At 51.0% G+C, this 17,868-nt stretch overlaps 1 protein-coding gene across 1 annotated transcript in view; it reads left to right on the forward strand.

Moving 5' to 3' along the window:
* The window catches only part of RIN3 (Ras and Rab interactor 3), a 120,312-nt gene that overhangs the window by 66,082 nt on the left and 36,362 nt on the right, over positions 1-17,868 (forward strand). Inside the window, exon 4 of the mRNA XM_061181196.1 lies at positions 15,610-15,682. Within this exon, the coding sequence (XP_061037179.1) occupies positions 15,610-15,682 (73 nt within the window). The remainder of the gene's footprint in view (positions 1-15,609; positions 15,683-17,868) is intronic.

The raw sequence follows: 17,868 nt of genomic DNA on the forward strand, positions 1-17,868 counted from the left end.
GATGTAAAGGCTGCTTTGTCGCTTACTAGCTGGTTGAACCTGGGCAAGCTCCAGAGCCTTTTTGAGCTCGGTTTCCTCATCTGTGACATATGGGTTTGGGGAGACCCGTGGAGAGGGGCTTGTGGGTCTTGGCACCCCTGGACCGTATGTTGAATTTGTGTTGGTTCCGCTCTCTCCCGGGCTCCCTCAGAACTCCGTTTTCACAACACCGTCTTAGGATTCCAGGTGGACCCCTGGTTTGCGGAATGTAGCTCAGGGGTTGGTACAGGAAGCTCCCTCTATGCAGCCCGACCTAGAATGTTCTCCCTGTGCCTCTTCCTCTACTGAGTTATGACACGGAATATTTATTGAGAACTTTGCTGGGTACAGTGAGAGATTCTAAGGAAGTAGGACGCTGAGGGCATCCATTCCCTGAGCCCATCCATTCCCTGAGCCCTTTATAAGAATTAACTCATTTAATCTGTATATCAGCTCTAGGATACAAACACTATCATGGGGCAGATTAAAAATAGCTGTGCTTTTTTTGACACTCCTCCCATCAAGAGGTGGGAGGCTATGGCTCCTCCCCTTGAATCTGAGTCAGGCTGGGACTGCTTTGGGCAATAGAATAAGGCCAAAGTGACACTATGCCAGTTCCATGTGCAGCTTTTTAGAGAACTGGCAGCTTCTGCTTGGACTCTGGGAGCCCTGAGTTGCCATGTAAGAAGTCTGATGACTCTGAGACCACCATACTGGAGAGGCCCAGAGATCATATGGACAGGGAGAGAGGCCCAAGAAGGCCTGCTGAGTCTAGCCTTCCAGCTATGCCTGCCAAGGCACGGGCATGAGTAAAGGCTTCTTGGACCCTCTGGACCAGACCAGTCCCCTGCTGAGTATCAGCAAGTGACCTAGTCAGTGCTAGGAGGAGCAGAAGAATCTTCCAGCAGAGCCCTGCCCAAATTCCTGACCCAGGAAATCATGAGCTACAATAAGATGGTGGTTGCTTTATGCCACTAAATTTTGCAAGTAGTTTACTGCACAGCAGTAGATACCAGAACAAGTACTATCCTATTTTACAGATGAGGAAACTGAGGCAAAGAGAGGCTAAGTGGCTTGCTCATGGTCACACACTAGTAAGTGGCGGGGCCAGGATTTAAACCCCGGCAGCCTGGCTCCCCAGCACGTTCTTGGCACTGTGTCATACTACTTGCTCTTGAGTTGAAAACATGGCTCCGCTCACAGGGAAACTTCTATCTACCTTGGGGTGCAAGGATCACACACACTACATAATTAGAGAATCGCGTGAGACATTTCACTTATTCTTTTACTCAATTTAAGAACACTAGACCCTAGGGATACAGAGGTGATGATATTAAGAAAATGTTAGGATTTTACTGCACTCAGAGGAAGGACTGCCCCCCAACGCTGGAGGGTGAGTGAGACCGCAGGGGGACACCTCTGGGGAGTGAGGACATGTGAGCTGTGTCTTGAAGGATGAATAGAACCGTCCCGTTTGGATGAGGGAGGAAGAACATACGAAGTGGTGGGACGGGATGTGCAAGGACTTGGAGTTTCAGGATGTTGGGGTCCGTCCAAGGGACGTGGTGTCAGCTGGAATGTAAGGCATGCGGAGGGAGGGACAGGCAGAGAATGGGACCACTGGCCAGAGCTGATCACAGGGTGGCGTGCACCCAGGTCTTGCCGCTCAGCCTTTATCTAAATGACCACAGAGAATGGGGCCGGGCTGGGGGGGCGTGGGGAGGAGATCTGACGCTCCTTTTAAACAGAAGTCCCGTGCCACTGGGGGCAGCATGGAGGCTGGAATGCAGGGGAGACCCCCGGGGGGCGAACACCAGAGGGGACTCGGCAACCATTTAGGGGCAGCATGTGGGACGTGGAGAGGAGGGGCCCCGGCCAGAGATATCCAGGAGGAAGACTGACAGCCCAGTTGGCAGAACTGGTTGAGGAAGGAAGAGGAGCCTACGTGTCGGGGACCTGTGGCAGCGTCACCCCAGATCCAGGGGAAGGGTGGTTGGAGGGGGTGACAGCAAGGAACACGGGGAGCCACCGTGCCAGGGAGAAAGAAACCCACCACCATCACCCCGGTGCCTGGAGCAGTGCCTGGCACATAGTAGGTGCTCAGTAAATATTTGATGAATGGAAATTGAATAAACCCCTGGGTCCAGGCCTCTGGAGGGAGGGCAGAGTCTGGGGTAGAGATCTGAGAGTCTCCAGGGGGTGAGATGCTAAGCCTGCATTGTCCCTCTGTGGTGGTCATGTCCTGTGGGTTCAAGAGGCCCGTTTCCACCTCTGTGCTTAGAGATAAGTCCACTCTTCTTACTGGGCGGTAAAAGTGCCATGTGGTAGTTAAAGGGGAACTTGAATTAGATGACGGGCTAGAGAAACCTAAGACTCTGAATCTAATTGCCGGAAGCCCTGACCCCCAGTAGGTCACGGGAACGTCCCTGTGCCCACAGAGATGCTTCTTGCGGCGGCAGCAGTGGTGTCCCTTTCCCTGTCCAGGGGCATTTATGGTGATTCAGGAGAGCTTCCAGCCCTATGCCTGCCGGGGATTTGGGGAATGGGGGCGGTTCTATAAATAACACCCCTTTCTTCCACTCCTGCGTGCAGAGCCAGTGAGGAAATAAAGGGTCAGAACATCAGCTTTCCTACTGATGGACTGATTTGAAGGAAGCAGTTTGACCTCCAGCTGAATTCAAGTGCCCTAGCATCACGCCCCTCATGGAATTTGTTCCCTGGAACCGCAGACCTCCCCCTGGTAAGGGCCAAGCCTGCCCCAGGGCGCTTCCACCAGGGCCGGCGAGAAGAAAGCTGCGTCCTGAGCCCAGCTGGCTGGGTCTTTACCAGCAGGTGTTTCAGTAGCATCTCAAAGCGAGTGAAATGTCAGTTGACTTGAGACTGGTCCCTTGTTCTTGATTCCACACTCAGTGGCTCTGCGCTGCTGGTGAAGAGGACTGGAATGTGATTCCTGTGAGGCTGAGGTCGTGGATTCTGAGTCCTAGTGGACACTCCGCTCTTGCATTCAGCTCCGTTCCAGCACTGATGTCGGGCACCCACCACGTGCAGGCAGCTCTAGGTGTCGGCATCCACAGGGCCCCTGGGGTCCTGCCGGTTGTCCTAGGAGCACAAGCTGCTTCTCCCTCTGGTGCTGGGTTTCTGAAACTCAGCACTCGACATTTGGAGCTGGATCATTCTTTGCCGTGAGGGGCTGTCCTGTGAGCTATAGTATGTTTAGCAGCATCCCGGGCCTCTGCCCGCTAGACGTCTGTAGTACCAACCCCTCCCCGTTCCCCCCAACAACCTAAGATGTGTCCATGCACTGCCAAATGTGCCCTGGGGGGTAGATTTGCTCCTGGTCAAGCACAGCCGTCTAGTTCGGCAACCATGAGCCACAGGAGACTACTGAACACTACAGATGTGGCGAGTCTGAATTGAGATTAGCTGTAAGTGTAAAACACACGCCAGATTTTGAACACTTCGTATGAAAAATAGAATGTGATGTGTCTCAGTAATTTTTTTATATTCATGGTCTGTTGAAATGATACTATTTTGAATACGTTGCGTTAAATAGAATATATTATTAAGATGAATTTTACTATTTACTTGTTTCTGTTTACCATTATTAACATGACTATGAGCAAATTTTAAATTGCACACGTGACTCGAATCATATTTCTACTGGACAACAGGGTCTAGAGAGCCAGCGGCCCGGTGTGCTGGGTGAGGTCACGGGCTGCAGAGTCAGGCTCACTGCAGGTCACATCCTGGTACCACTTCCCAGCTCTGTGACCTTTGGTGAGTCACTTAACCTCTCTGGGTCTCACAGCTCTCATAAGTGGCAGTCACTTTCTTCGAGACCACAGATAAAAGTTCCGAAACTCTGAGGTGGGATGAACTTTATAAGCTCCTGAAGTTGAAGCTGGGTTGTTTTCTGGGTGGGGTAGTTTCTCGATGGGTCCTCCCGTGGCCCTCGGGGCTGTTCTCGCCATCAGGGTGGTGCCCTGGGCCACCTCCCTTTCCGCCGGTCCTTTCGGCTCCCAGAGAGAGCCATGTTTTCTCATGATGGGTACAATCAAAGATGCCTCCCTGCCCCTACAATCTGAGTAGAGGAGCTGGCGGATTGCTTTCCCAGCCTTGCAGCTCGTTCCCTGTGGGTAATTCAAGCCCTGGGATGGCGGGCCTCTGCTCAGCATCTCTCCTCCACCCCTCCCTGTTCCTTCTCCCCAAACACCTCCCTGTTGCTTACTCTTTATTTAGTCTTCCCTGCCATTTGGCAATTCGCACATCTGTCCAATGTCTCCCCTTCTGTTTCGGCATCTGAACCTATAAATAGTTCCCAGGCAAAGTCCCATCTGCGTTGTGACAATTCGTTCTGTATTCTTTTTCCCAGACCAAAATCCTCATCTACACGGTTGCTAAATACGGAAGTGCACCATCCAAGAAAAGGAATCTTTTATTACAGCTTGGACAGTGTGGTGGCAGTGGCTGCAGATGTGGCTGCCAAGGTGGATTCAGAGATAATGCTTTCAATAGTGGCAAGACCCGTTACACGTATGGGGTGATCCAGGCGAGGCCCTGGATCTGGGAAAGAAGAAAGGACTGGCCCTTGCTTTCCGGGATCTTCATTCTGGGCCAGAGTCATGATGTGGTGTAGTCATGCTCTAAATTGGAGTGTGTGTCCAGTGCTGGGGCCAGAGGGAAGGGAGCATAGTTCTGCCCAGGAAGCCCTCTCTGAGGGTAACACGGGGCCTGCCTGGTGACTGAGGAGGTGTGTGACCCATGGGAAGGCGTCTCTGTTAGCTGACAGGTGAGGGAGTCACACTGAGCGCATTCGGGTATGAAGCACTGGGTTGCCCTCCCTCTGTGCCACGCCACCTCCGCTGAACAAAAGGTGCCTCGTGCTCCAAGCTCCCAGGCTGGTGGCACCTGGTCATGACTGGCTGTGCCCTCGGGCCAGTTACTTAAACTCTCTGAGCCTCAGTTTCCTTGCTTATGAGGATAATGGAGTTGTCATGATGATTAGAAATACAGAGGCTAGAACACAGTAGGCACTTGGTAAACGGTAGATGATATTATTATTGTTGTTGTTGTTAAAACTTTGAAAATGATAACCCTCTATTACTAATCAAGAGGCTCAAATCTGAACAAAGCCCACACTGCGAAGTTGGAAGAAGGGGGCAGAACAACAGTAGTCCAGGCTCAGAATCTAGATTCCGGAAATCACCAGAATCAAGCTCTGGAAAACACCCAGGCTAATCCTCTTTCACTGGATGACGCTGCACCTTCTCTGGACTTCAGTTTCCCCATCTGTGCAGTGAGGGAGTTTGAACCAGAGCTGTCTCTAAGGGCCCTTTCATTCTGACTTTCAATAGTTCCCCATCCACTGGGAGGCATAGTTGAGTGTGCTTGGATCTAGTCTGGGCAAATTTGGGGTGTGGTGGAGAACTCAGTAAGAAGACATTGCTGTCTTTTACGTCCTAAAATTCTTAAGATGAAATCAAGAGGAGATTGCTCCTTATGCCGAGAACAACCAGCATAGATGGCCATGACTCATACCCAGGGCTGCCATGGACAGTTGCCCAGCTTGTGCACTGCTCAAAACTGCCTGGTAGGATTAAATCCAGCTGGCGTTCTGCTCGTCAAGTTGTGCAGTTTTGTGCAGGGCTGCAGCCACCTCTTTGCTCCCTTGCCAAGCCCTGTAACGGGGCACTGGGAGCATGTGGAAGTGGCCCCCTGCTTGGACCCCTGGCCATGGCTGCTAGGTCCTCCCCTGTTCCTTTCCCATTGGCCTCTAGTCAAAGGTACATGGGGCAAAGGCTTGCCGTGCCCCAACTCTGAACAGAAGGCCCTGCAGCAAGTCCTGCCCCCAGGGGCCAATGGTTGATGGGGGAGACTGAGGGCTAAGGAGGGATAATGTACACTGAGAGGTTTCAGGGCTGTTGGGGGTGTGCGGGATTTACAAAGGACAGACTGGTAAATAGACAGGGAAGGGACTCCAGGGCCAGCCAGTGAACCAAGGGCCAAGATGCCCACCCTGGACCATCAGTAACAGCCAGGGACAGAGAAAGGGAACTGCTTTCAGCACATTTGCAGATCAGCATCCTCTCCCAGGTCCCTGAGCTCTAACTCGCCCCCCTGCCCTCCACTCCCCACCCCAGACCTTCCAGACCTCTGTGTCCTCTTTGGTGGAGGGGCTGCTGTTCCTCACTCAGGGCCTGCCTGTGGGGTACCACTCAGCCTCTGCACAGACAGCGGCAGGGCCCGGGAGGGCCTCAGTTACTCGTATCCTCACTTGGCCGTTAGAGAAGTCAAGTCGCAGAGACTTGAAGGCTTTGGTCTCCGGGCTTGTGGGGGATGGAACCAGGAGCCCATGCCCGGTCAGTACCGTCCGGGTTTGGGCTTTGCCTGGAACGGGAACAGGAGTTTGCCCCACTCCGAGCTCCAGTCGTTGTATGGCGGGGCAGCAAGTCAGCTCCGAGAGCACAGGAGATCTGCTGCCTGGCGCTGGCCTGTTTGTTTTCACTTCTCCTGGCAACTCTCCTTCTGCTGGAGCCAGAGCTTCCAGAAGCCCTAGTCCAGCAGCACCCTTCCTTCTGGAGGGGGTAGAGCCATTCTCCCATTTCACAGGTGACCCAGCTGCACTGCAGCAGCGTCCTGAAGTAAGTGGTGCCAGAGCTGGGCCTGGAACCACGGGGTCCCCTGGACTCCAGAGAAATTGTCACTCTCCCCACTTCCACCCCTGGGAACAAGGCAAGTAGTTTTCATCTGTCACAGAAAATTGGGACTGATGATAGCAGCAAACAGTCCTTTTTCCTCCTCAGCCACAAACTGTCCAGGTGGTGGTTCCCGTGGCAACCATGGTGTTGCCAGGCAGCGGTGGGTCCCACAAGCCAGAAGGCAACTGTGACCTTCCAAGTGGGGAAGGAGCTGAGGGGGCATGGGAGGGACACCTGGAAGAATGGGCCTGGCCTCACCTGTCCGGCCCGCAGGTGACCCCCCCACCTCCTGCTCCAGCTGTGAACCACTCCCCAGCCTCTGGTCACATTGGCTTTTTATCCTCAGGCTCTGCACTCCTGGCCTTTGCTGTCAGGGACCCAGCTTGGTGACCTAGGGCCCCTTTTAGGAAGTGGGATCAGAATCCATTAGGATCTGTCTTCCAACCCATTCTGGGTGATCCGTTTTAGAGACAGTTGGCTCGACAGTGTCACATAAGGCTCTGGAGTGAGGCCACTTGCTGGGCCCACCCAGACTTCCCCCGGCCAGGTGTGACGGCCTTTTCTGAGAGGCCCGAGACCCCGCCTCTTCGGCCAACACCGGTCCTTCCTGTGTCCCTCTGGGGACGCTGTCCTTCCCGGGCAGTTCCCATCCATCCGGGGCCCATTCCATGAACGCACATACTGAGGCCTTGCTAAGTACAGGGTTTTTTCTTAGATAAAAATCAATGAACATCTCTCCCACCCTCACCCAACCAAATTTTCAATCATAAAAGAGAATGAGCGGGTTGTTTCGAATCTCTGCCCCTCGGGAAGGAGCTTCAGCTGGGTCCTGTGGCCAAAATCATTGGCCAGTTGCCTGTCACCCTGCTCACCGTGGGGCTTCCTCTCGATTTCTAAATCCGTTTCCCCTTATTCCTACAGACTATGAGCACATAAATATTTGTCAGGGGTTGAATACATAATGTCCTAGCTAAAGAGTAACTCTGACCCAGCCTTTCAAATGAGGGTCATACCTGGAGATTTATTTATAACTCCTGTTGTCAACCGAACTGTGTTTGAACAGAGATCTCTCAGGTTAACAAGGGCGTCTGCCAACAAGGAAGACGGTTTGCGTTTCTTGAGTAATCTGTACACTTCACAATTTTAATAACTGTTGGCAAGGCGTAGCTTCACTCTGCGTTGTCGTGTGACCATCTTTTCCTCATCGAAGCCCAGGGTCAGGCTTAGGTGAACAGATGCTCATCCTTCACTTGTTAGTAAAGACAAATCAGACCCTAAAGAAGGCACATGCCAATAGCCATTCTCTGCTTAAAATGAACATGACGTAGAACGTCTCACTTGTCGATTTCACTCACCTCAGTCACTAGGAATGTGTGGTAATTAAGCCAGGCTTGGCTAAACTTTACCTTTGGACCAACTATGAAGAAAATGTCTGCAGAGGGACTTAATAGTGTCAGTAAGATTGCACAGGGGACTTTGGTCTGGATAAGGATAATAACTGGTTAAAGATCCCTCGTACATTAATTATAACAATAGATACTGCCAAGTGCAAAGAAGAGTTGACTGTTCGTTAAAGCAGGTTGGAAATATCCCTACTGAATCATTTATGCAGCACCAGTCGAGTGCTTACTATTTCGCAAACTTGGACAGTATTCATTTTTTTCATTCTTTTTTTTTTTTATTTTTATTTATTTATTTGGTTGCGTTGGGTCTTAGTTGCGTCAGGCGGGCTGCTTAGTTGTGGCAGGTGGGCTCCTTAGTTGTGGCTCACTGGCTTCTTAGTCGCGGCATGTGAACTCTTAGTTGCAGCATGCATGTGGGATCTAGTTCCCGGACCAGGGATCGAACCTGGGCCCCCTGCGTTGGGAGCACAGAGTCTTAACCACTGTGCCACCAGGGAAGTCCCATTTTTTTCATTCTTAACATAAAATTTGAAAGACCCTGTTCACGGATGAAAAGACAAGCTATAGCTGGGAGAAAATATTTGCAAATCACACATCTGACAAAGGCTTTGTAACTATAACATAAAGAACTCTCAAAACTCAAAATTAAAAGCAAGCAACCCAAATAAAAATGAGCAAAGGATCTGAATAGACAATTTTCCGAAGTATATATACAAATAGCCAATAAGCACATGAAAATATACTTGACATCACTAATCCTTAGGGAAATGGAAATCAAAACCACAAGGAGATACCACTTCACACCCACTAGGATGACTCGAATCAATAAGACAGACAAAGTACTGGCAAAGGTGTGGAGAAAGCGGAACCTCATCCATTGCTAGTGGGAATGTAAAATGGTGCAGTTGCTTTGAAAAACAGTCCGGCGGTTTCTTAAACATGTAGAGTTACTGTAGGACCCAGCAATTCCACCTCTAGGAATATACCCAAGAAAAATGAAAACATATGTCCACATAAAAATTTGTACACAAATGTTCAATGCAGTATTCTTTGTAGTAGCCAAAGAGTGGAAACAACCCAAATATCCATCAGTGATGAATGGATAAACAAAATGTGGTGTATCCATCTAACAGAATATTATTCAGCCATAAAGAGGAATGAAGTGCTGACCCCTGCTGCAACACGGACATGGACGAACATGGATGAACATTTAGCATGATGCTAAATGAAAGAAGCCAGACCCACAGGGCAACATACTGTATGATTCCATGTATATGAAAAGTCCAGAACAGGCAAATCCATAGAGACAGGAAGTAGATTAGTGGCTTCCAAAAGCTAGGAGGAGGGAGAGATGGAAAGTGACTGCTAATGGGTAGAGGGTTTGTTTTGGGGGCTAATGAAAATGTTCTAAAATTGATTGTGATGATGGTTGCACAACTGTGAATATACTAAGACCATCATGCACTTTAAATTGGTGAATTGTATAGTGTGTGAAAGATATCTTAATACAACGTTTTTGAAAAATTCAACATCAAAAGAAACTGTCCAATTAGAAAATAGGAAAAGACATGAATAGACACTTGAGCCAAGAGGATTTACACACGAAAGGGCATTCAACACCTTTTTGAAATGCAAATTAGAGAAATGCAAATTAAAACCACAATGAGATATCACTCTACATCTAGTGGAATGGCAAAAATAAAAAATAGTGACAACACCCAGCTGGCGAGGATGGGGAGAAATTGAATCACTCCTTCATCGTTGGTGGGACGTAAAATGGTACAGCCACTCGGGAGAGCAGTTTGGCCCTTCCTTTGAAAATGAAGGGTAGACTTACCATGTGACCCAGCAGTTGCACTCTTGGGCATATATCCCAGAGAAAGGAAAACATATTTTCATGCAGAAGCATGTACATAAATGTTCCACAGCAGCTTTGTGCATAATAACCAAAAACCGGAAATTCCCAGATGTCCTTCAGTGGGTGAATGACCAAGGAAACTATGGTACATCCAGACCATAGATTACTACTCAGCACTAAAAAGGAACAGGATATTGATTCACTCAATAACTTGGATGACCCTCGAGGAAATTATGCAGAGTGGGAAACGCCCATCTCAAAGAATATGTACTGCATGACTCCATTTACGACATTCAATAATGTAATCACAGAGATGGAGCAATTTGCTAAAAGCGCCATGCCTGGTGCTGGGGATACCATGGAGAACAAAAGATACATACACAGTTCCTGCCTTGGCAGTTCATTTGTATTATTGAGTGATAAGATGGAATTTCTTTTTTTTTTTAAAGTTTCTTCAGCACCAAGTTTTATATTTCCATAGAACCTGGCTGTCAGATCCAACTGAGTGTTTTGTTTTGTTTTGTTAATTAATTAATTTATTTTTGACTGTGTTGGGTCTTCGTTTCTGTGCGAGGGCTTTCTCCAGTTGCGGCAGGCGGGGGCCACTCTTCATCGCAGTGCGCGGGCCTCTCACTATCATGGCCTCTCTTGTTGCGGAGCGCAGGCTCAGTAGTTGTGGCTCACGGGCCCAGCTGCTCCGCGGCATGTGGGATCTTCCCAGACCAGGGCTCGAACCCGTGTCCCCTGCATTGGCAGGCAGATTCTCAACCACTGCGCCACCAGGGAAGCCCCCTGGAATTTCTTAAAACAAAAAATCTTCTAACGGCTTTCGGTTCTTCATGGATAACTGACGTTGAGATTGTAAATGCTAGAAGCCAGGACGGCGTGTGTAGACCCGGAGTCTCCACCTTGTCCCGATTCAGCCTTGATGGTGAGTCATGAGGTGAAAAGTTTCCTTTTCTCTAGGCAGGGGCAGAGCCCCAGTGTTGTCACCTGTTGTCACCTTGGGACACAGCAGGTGGGTCTGGCTGGTGCCCATTCTCTGTCCTCACTCTTTGAAAGCGGGTTGGTTTAGACAAGGTCTGGCGTATTCCCACAGCAGTTTCTGCTGAGGAGGCTGGAAGCTGTATACAGCGGAGGAGTTGCTGCTCAAGGATTCAAAGGTGAGCAGAGGTTGCCAGCATCTTTGTTGGGAGGACCCAGCCGGCAGTGGCTGACGCGGGGAGCTTGTCAGCTGTGCCCGCAGTGCTGTGAGGGGCACCGAAGCGGCATGAGTGAGAGGACTCTGGAAACCCATCGGCTTCTGAGAAAAATTTACAGAGAGATTTAGGAAATTCAAGAAAAATTTAGAGAATCTTTATAGCTTCTCTACTTACAGAAGTCATACATGCTCATTATAAAAATCCCAGAAAAACATAACACAGGAAGTGAAATTCAGTCCACTCTGTATGTATGCATTTTCTTTTTTTTAATAATGGCTTTATTGAGATGTATGTATTCCATGTATTCAGTATCATACAATTTACCCATTTAAAGTGTACGATTCAGTGGCTTTTGGTGTATTCAGTTGTCTAGCCCTCACCAAGGTCAATCTGAGAACATTTTCAACACCTCAGAAAAGAAGCCCCGTGTTGCCCAGTGTGAATGTACTTAATGCCACTGAACCGTACACTTAAAAATGGTTTCAGTGCTAAACTTTATGTTTTTCATAGTTTAGCACAATTAAAAAAAAAGAAACTCCATCCCGTGTCCCCTGTCCCCTTTCCCCTCCAGCCCTAAGCAACCACGGATGTACTTTCTATCACTGGAGATTTGGTCCACTCTTGATTCCGACACCAGGAGGCCTAGTCAGCCCAGCTGTCCTCCTCAGAGCCTTCCCTGCGTGCCAGGCGCAGGGCTGGGCACAGTGCTGGTGATGGGCAAAGTGAGACCCGTTCCTGTTCTCAGTCTCACCATCTGAGAACCCTCGGCTCACATCACAATGTGAGCACATATACCCTGCTTCCTGAGCCAAGAATGTGTGATTTGGACAGTACCTCCTGCGTGTGGCTTTCCTGTGGGAGAGGTCGGAGTACCAGCAAGGCTTTGAGGCAGAAAGTGGACCTGGAGCTGATCCCTCAAGGCAGGGAAGGGGGAAGCTGGATCCTCCGTGCACGAGGAGACAGCATGAGCAAAGGCCCGGAGGCCAGCAATCCCAAGTCGAGGTTGGCAGGGTTGGCTCCTTCTGGAGACCAGGGAGAATCTGTTCAAGGCACTCTCCTGGCTTCTGGTGACAGCCAGCAATCCTTGGCTCGTAGCTGTATTCCAGTGTCTGCCTCCATTCACATGGTCTTTTCCTCTCTGTGTCTGTGTCCCAGGTCTTTACCTGTCTTCTTCTTTTTTTTTTTTTTAATTAATTAATTTATTATTTATTTTTGGCTGTGTTGGGTCTTTGTTGCTGCGCGCAGGCTTTCTCTAGTTGCGGCGAGCAGGGGCTACTCTTCGTTGCAGTGCACGGGCTTCTCATTGTGGTGGCTTCTCTTGTTGGGGAGCACGGGCTCTAGGCACACGGGCTTCAGTAGCTGTGACTCGCGGGCTTTAGTAGTTGTGGCACATGGGCTCAGTAGTGTGGCTCGCGGGCTCGAGAGCACAGGCTCAGCAGTTGTGGCGCACGGGCTTAGTTGCTCCGCGGCATGTGGGATCTTCCCGGACCAGGGCTCGAACCCGTGTCCCCTGCATTGGCAGGTGGATTCTTAACCACTGTGCCACTAGGGAAGTCCTACCTGTCTCCTTATAAGGACACCAATCATTGGATTTAGGGCCCACCCCATGCATTCTGACCTTGTGTTAACTTGATTCCACCCGACAAGACCCTCTTTCCAAATAAGGTCACATTCATGGGGTTAGGATTGAAACGTATCTTTTTGGGGGACACAATTCAACCCACAACATGTGGGTACTTTACTATCCTTGTTATACAGAAGAAACCGAGGTGCAGGGAGGATAAGCAGTAATGTGCTGGAGACACGTTCACACTCGGGCTATTTGGCCTGGGTGCCTGCATACAACCGCGAGGCCAGTGCAGGACACAGGGCGGTCCTGGAAGCTGAGCTCTACCACCACCCACTGGAACAAAGGATTGTCTAACTCTTACGGTTTGCATTCACCTCTGCTCCAGAACAGTGTGAGGCTGCCTGTCGGGACTCCCTCAAGTCCCAGGTGTCCCTTTGGGCCCCTGCAGGGAGGACCATGATCTACACAGTGTGAGGTCTGAGACTCTAACCAGACGCCCCTGGGGGCCTCTACTCCTCTGGGGTCTCCCTCCCAGACAGACTTTTAGCAGACATTTATTATCTCCCAAACCGCATGCCACACACTGTGCTGGGCACCGAGGGAGACTCAAATGTGGGCAAAGCCCTGGCCCCGGCATACAGGAGCTCCCCCGGGTGTGTCCTTGGTGTGCAGGGATGCTATTCCCACGAGCAGGACGGGGAGGTACGAGCAGGGGGCTGGGGCAGAAGAGACCTGGTTACAAAGAAACGAACGTGAGCCTTGACCATTGCTTGTGCTTTGACAAATCTACAGTTTTCACAGTAAAAATGTGATTGGGTCACTAGAAGTTTGCTTGGCCCCAGCTACAAAAATGAATGAGCCCTGGTCCCTGCACCCGAGGAGAGGACCAGAGTGAGGTAAACTAAGTCTAAAGGAGCTGCAGGCTTTATAGAAAGTGCCAGGGGCACAGGAGAGGGAGGGACTGACTATCTTAAGGGTTTAATGTGCGTCTGCAGAGGTCAGACCATGTCTCAATGATGAAGAAAACCTGCTAATTGTTGAGCAGGCCCAGCATAGGACGCTAGGCTTTTTGCGTGCAACACCACTAATCCCCCTTGAAGGATTCTTGGGAAAGGTCTTTACATTCCTATTTTGCAGTTGGAGCGTTCTCGTTACCTCTCCCAACTACCGGAGATCTTTTGGCCAGTTTGTGCGGCTTCCTGTGGAGAGAGTGGGCGATGCAGTAATGTGCCACTAGGTGGCGCCATGGGCTGCCTCATGGCCGTTAACTCATAGAGGGTGGTAATTCCATGCACTGATGTTTCTCAGACTTGTCCTTTATGGGCATCTTCCCAGTACCTCCGAGTACTGTAATCTATCTAATATTTTTCTTTAAACTCCCTTTTAAATTTTTATAACTATCCTAGTGGGATACCATGGTCTCTTTGCCATAAATAAATGATGAATGTAATCTTTTAAAAAATCATGTTAACTGTGTAGAACAGTGCAATAGTATTAGAAGGAAGGAATGTATTAAAATAAAGCTATTAGAACAAAACGTGTTGGTTCATGTGTCCCCTGTAACCATCTCGCAGATCACCAATGCAGCGGAAAGCTGTCCTAGGCTTTGAAAATAGGACAGCAGGCTGCTGTCACCTAGATGCGCGAGTGCTTAGGGTTGGAAGGGCTCCTTCCCTTTGCAGGTGGCGGATCTGAGGTGCTGAGAGGGGGAGGGGTGTACCCAGAGTCACACTGTTGATCCCAGGGTTGGAGCCAGGCCTGGAACCCGGGTCCTGCCTTCCCCCTCTGCCCCATGGACGCTGGAAGAACCTCAGGAAATTGGAACTGAAGTGTGATGCACACATATTTCTTGGCCCCTCTGAGGCCCAAGAAAGTACACTGTGGGGTCCCACGTGCAGGGAGCATCGCCTGTTGGGCATATGGAGCCCTGGGATGAGAGTCAGGAGGTGTGCGGATGGACGGCTGCTGAGACCCCTGATGAGTGGCTCACTCAGGTGGTCTGGGCCCCTTGCCCTGGGGCTCTGCAGCAGTGCACGGTGTGGTGCCACGCTTTCCCCTGGGCAGTCCGCCCCAGCTTCGGGCACTGACTGCCATACCCCGGCGCCCTGCCCCTCCGAGCAGCCATATCCACCCTGGGATGGGCTCTTGGGCAAATGCTTTGATCCCTCTTCCTTGTCACAGCTGAAAAATATTGGGGTCACCCTCACTCTTGGATTACATGTGCAGCCAAATCAAGTGAGGTTCTAACAGGCCCTGGGGTTCTTGGGTAAAAGGCCAGTGGCCCCAGTCCAGCACCCCTGGACCAATGAACCTCCTGCAGGCCACAGCAGAACAGGGAAACTGTCCTCCTGCTGGCCTGTCACAGCCCTCAGAATTGGCAAGTGGAGATGACCTTGAAAGTTTAATTCAAGACTTTTTTTTTTTTTTTTGACCGTGCTGTGCAGCTTGCGGGATCTTAGTTCCCAGACCAGGGATTGAACCTGCTCCCTCAGCAGTGAAAGCGCCGAGTCCTAACCACCGGACCGCCAGAGAATTCCCTCAAGACGTTTTTAAATTCTGCTTTTACAATCTAGAGTCTTCTGTGTTATTGCGCTCAATATGAGGAGCTTGTATTAGTTTAGGTAACACGATCTGCGACAATAGAAAGGCCCCTGACATCTCAGTGGGTTAACACCACAGAAGTTCATTTCTCACCTCCCTGTGGTCCACTGGGCAGCTGATGTACATGCGGCCGCAGCAGGCCGGGTGCTGCAGCAGGTGCTGCAACCTACAGTGAACACAGAGCAGACACGCCCTCCCCAGGGACCTTCCTCCCCTTTGACAGGGACACTCATCCAAGGCCTCTGTCCTCTCTCCTCAGTATTGTACCTGGAAGGCTCGGTTCTTGTGTTTGAGGACATCTTCAGACTGATCGCATTCTACTGTGTCAGTAGGTGAGTAGCCCAGGCCCCCAGGAGGGCATCTGATGGCAATAGATGTCCATTCAACCTTGGGTGGGGACGGGGCTGTCACAGGGAAGCCCCCAGAGGGAAGTGTGCAGCCCACAGGATGCAGAGAGAGGGGACAGTCCCCCGGCTTCACCCTGGTAACTGTGAAGGGGGGTGCTGGCTCTGCTGCTTGCTTGGACTGGCCGGTAAAGTCCCCTCCCTCACCACCACCTGCCCCCTGGGCTCACTGCCCGTCATACCAGCTTCCTGTGTTCCGGCTTCCAGGACAGCTTGGAGTCCTGTGCGGACCTGACCCGCCCCGTTGGAGGAGTTATAGAAGGAGCTTCCTGTAGGAACAGCAGGAAGGGCTGATACCCTCCCTCCGTGGGAGAGGGCTTGTGATTGTGAAGCAGCTGCTGGGTGGAGAGAGTGTCTGGTAACCACCCTCAGAGCTGCTCTATTTTTTCAGAACCGGTCGCAGGTCAACAGGAATTGAAAAATACATTTTGGTGCCAAAAACCAATGGCTTAAGCTACAGGGACTTAAGCAGAGCTGGGCAAGATGTCTTGGGGTCCAGGGCCCCAGGCTCACCTCCCCCTGCTTCAAAGAGACCATTCATGTTGCCTCTGGTGAAAGCCACACTCAACCCAGAACACCACCACCCCCATCTACCAGGACCCTCCTGGACCCCGTGGGCAGAACAGGTGACGCTGATAATAAGCTGCTGCCTGTTGAGGGCTCTCCAGGTACCCAGCATGGTGCTAGAGTTCTATATCCATTATCTTTTTAAATCTTGCAAACAATTCCACCCGGTAAGTGCCCTTGTTAGTCCCATTTTACAGATGAGGAAGCCGAGACTGAGAGAAGTTGCTCAAGGTCGCGCACCTGGTAAACGGCAGCGTGGGGATTCAAAGTAGATAGAGCTCCAAGGTCCATGATCTTTTCTACAGCCGCCCCACTGTGTACGCTCCACGATGATTCTGATGACCTAGCATATCCTTCTAGGCCCACAAAGCAAAGCATCAGCGGCTCCCTGACCCTTTGTACGTTATGACATGTCAAGCTCTCAGAGTCAGGCCCTTTCCTATTCCGAGAAGCTCTACCTTAGTAGAAGGCACTAGCCTAGTGTTTGGCCCATGCTAGGTGCTTCGAGTGAGTGAATGAACGAATGAATGATGACATAATTGCAGAGCCCAGAATTTGAGCTAATCTTAATCTCTCAACTACCTCTTTGGTAAAATGGGAACGATAATACCCATGCCGTAGATGCTGGAGGAAGAAGTAAGATCAAGGGACAGACAATCTGCATTTATAACAAGGCTCTCTGCAGACCAGGGTTTGGGAACTGCTTCTAAGAAAATGATAGTAACAGCTTAGCTGGGGGTCTCCTAGGGGCACACTTGGAAAGGAGGATCCATGTGCAGGGGGCGCTGAAGGACCTGCCCCCAAGGAGGAAGCGACAAGGGAGTGGGGCGCAGGACAGGGACCAGAGAGAAGCCCAGCAAGAGTCCACTGCAGGGGCCGTCCCAGCCTCAGCCAGATCCCTCCAGCAGCTCTGGAGCCTAAAGCAGACCTCGGGGTCCACTATAAAGCCACGGGGCTGGGCTTCTGTACCCCCAAGCCAGCACACCCAGGCATCTGTGGCTCTCTGTAGGGCCACTGGGGCAGGCAGTGAGGCTCCAGTGTGTCAGGACAAGCCTCTGAGGGTCACGGGTGCTGGCCCTCAGGAGCAAACCCCTCCAAGGCTGGGCTATGGGTGTGCAGAGCTGGTGAAAGGCATCCAAGGGGTCCGGGTGGGACTGTGGCAGTGACTGCTACAACCAGCTCTGTGGACCGGGCGTCTGTGTTGAGTCGGGCTTGTGCTGCACGCTGCCCACAGAGCTCTTTCTAACCCTGCATGGTGCTGCTGGGGAGGTGTTATCACTGCAGACCCACTTCATGTGGCTCTCGACCCCTGCCCCAGGTCGTGCCGAGGACCAGACGCGAGATCCTTGCAAGGGGCTTATTCAGCAGAGCGTCTGGCACAGAGTGAATCCTCCAGAAAGGATCAAGCGTACTCTTATTGCTGTTCTATCGGTAAATGAAGAAGCTGCAGCTGGAGTTGACCTGCCTCAGGTCACACAGCTCAGTTCTGCACCTAGAGGACGCCTGTGCTGCTTCCCCTCCAGCGACAGTTCCTCCCCTTCCCCGTG

The sequence above is a fragment of the Eubalaena glacialis genome, chromosome 2 (assembly GCF_028564815.1).
Source record: "Eubalaena glacialis isolate mEubGla1 chromosome 2, mEubGla1.1.hap2.+ XY, whole genome shotgun sequence".
NCBI classification, from domain to species: domain Eukaryota; kingdom Metazoa; phylum Chordata; class Mammalia; order Artiodactyla; family Balaenidae; genus Eubalaena; species Eubalaena glacialis.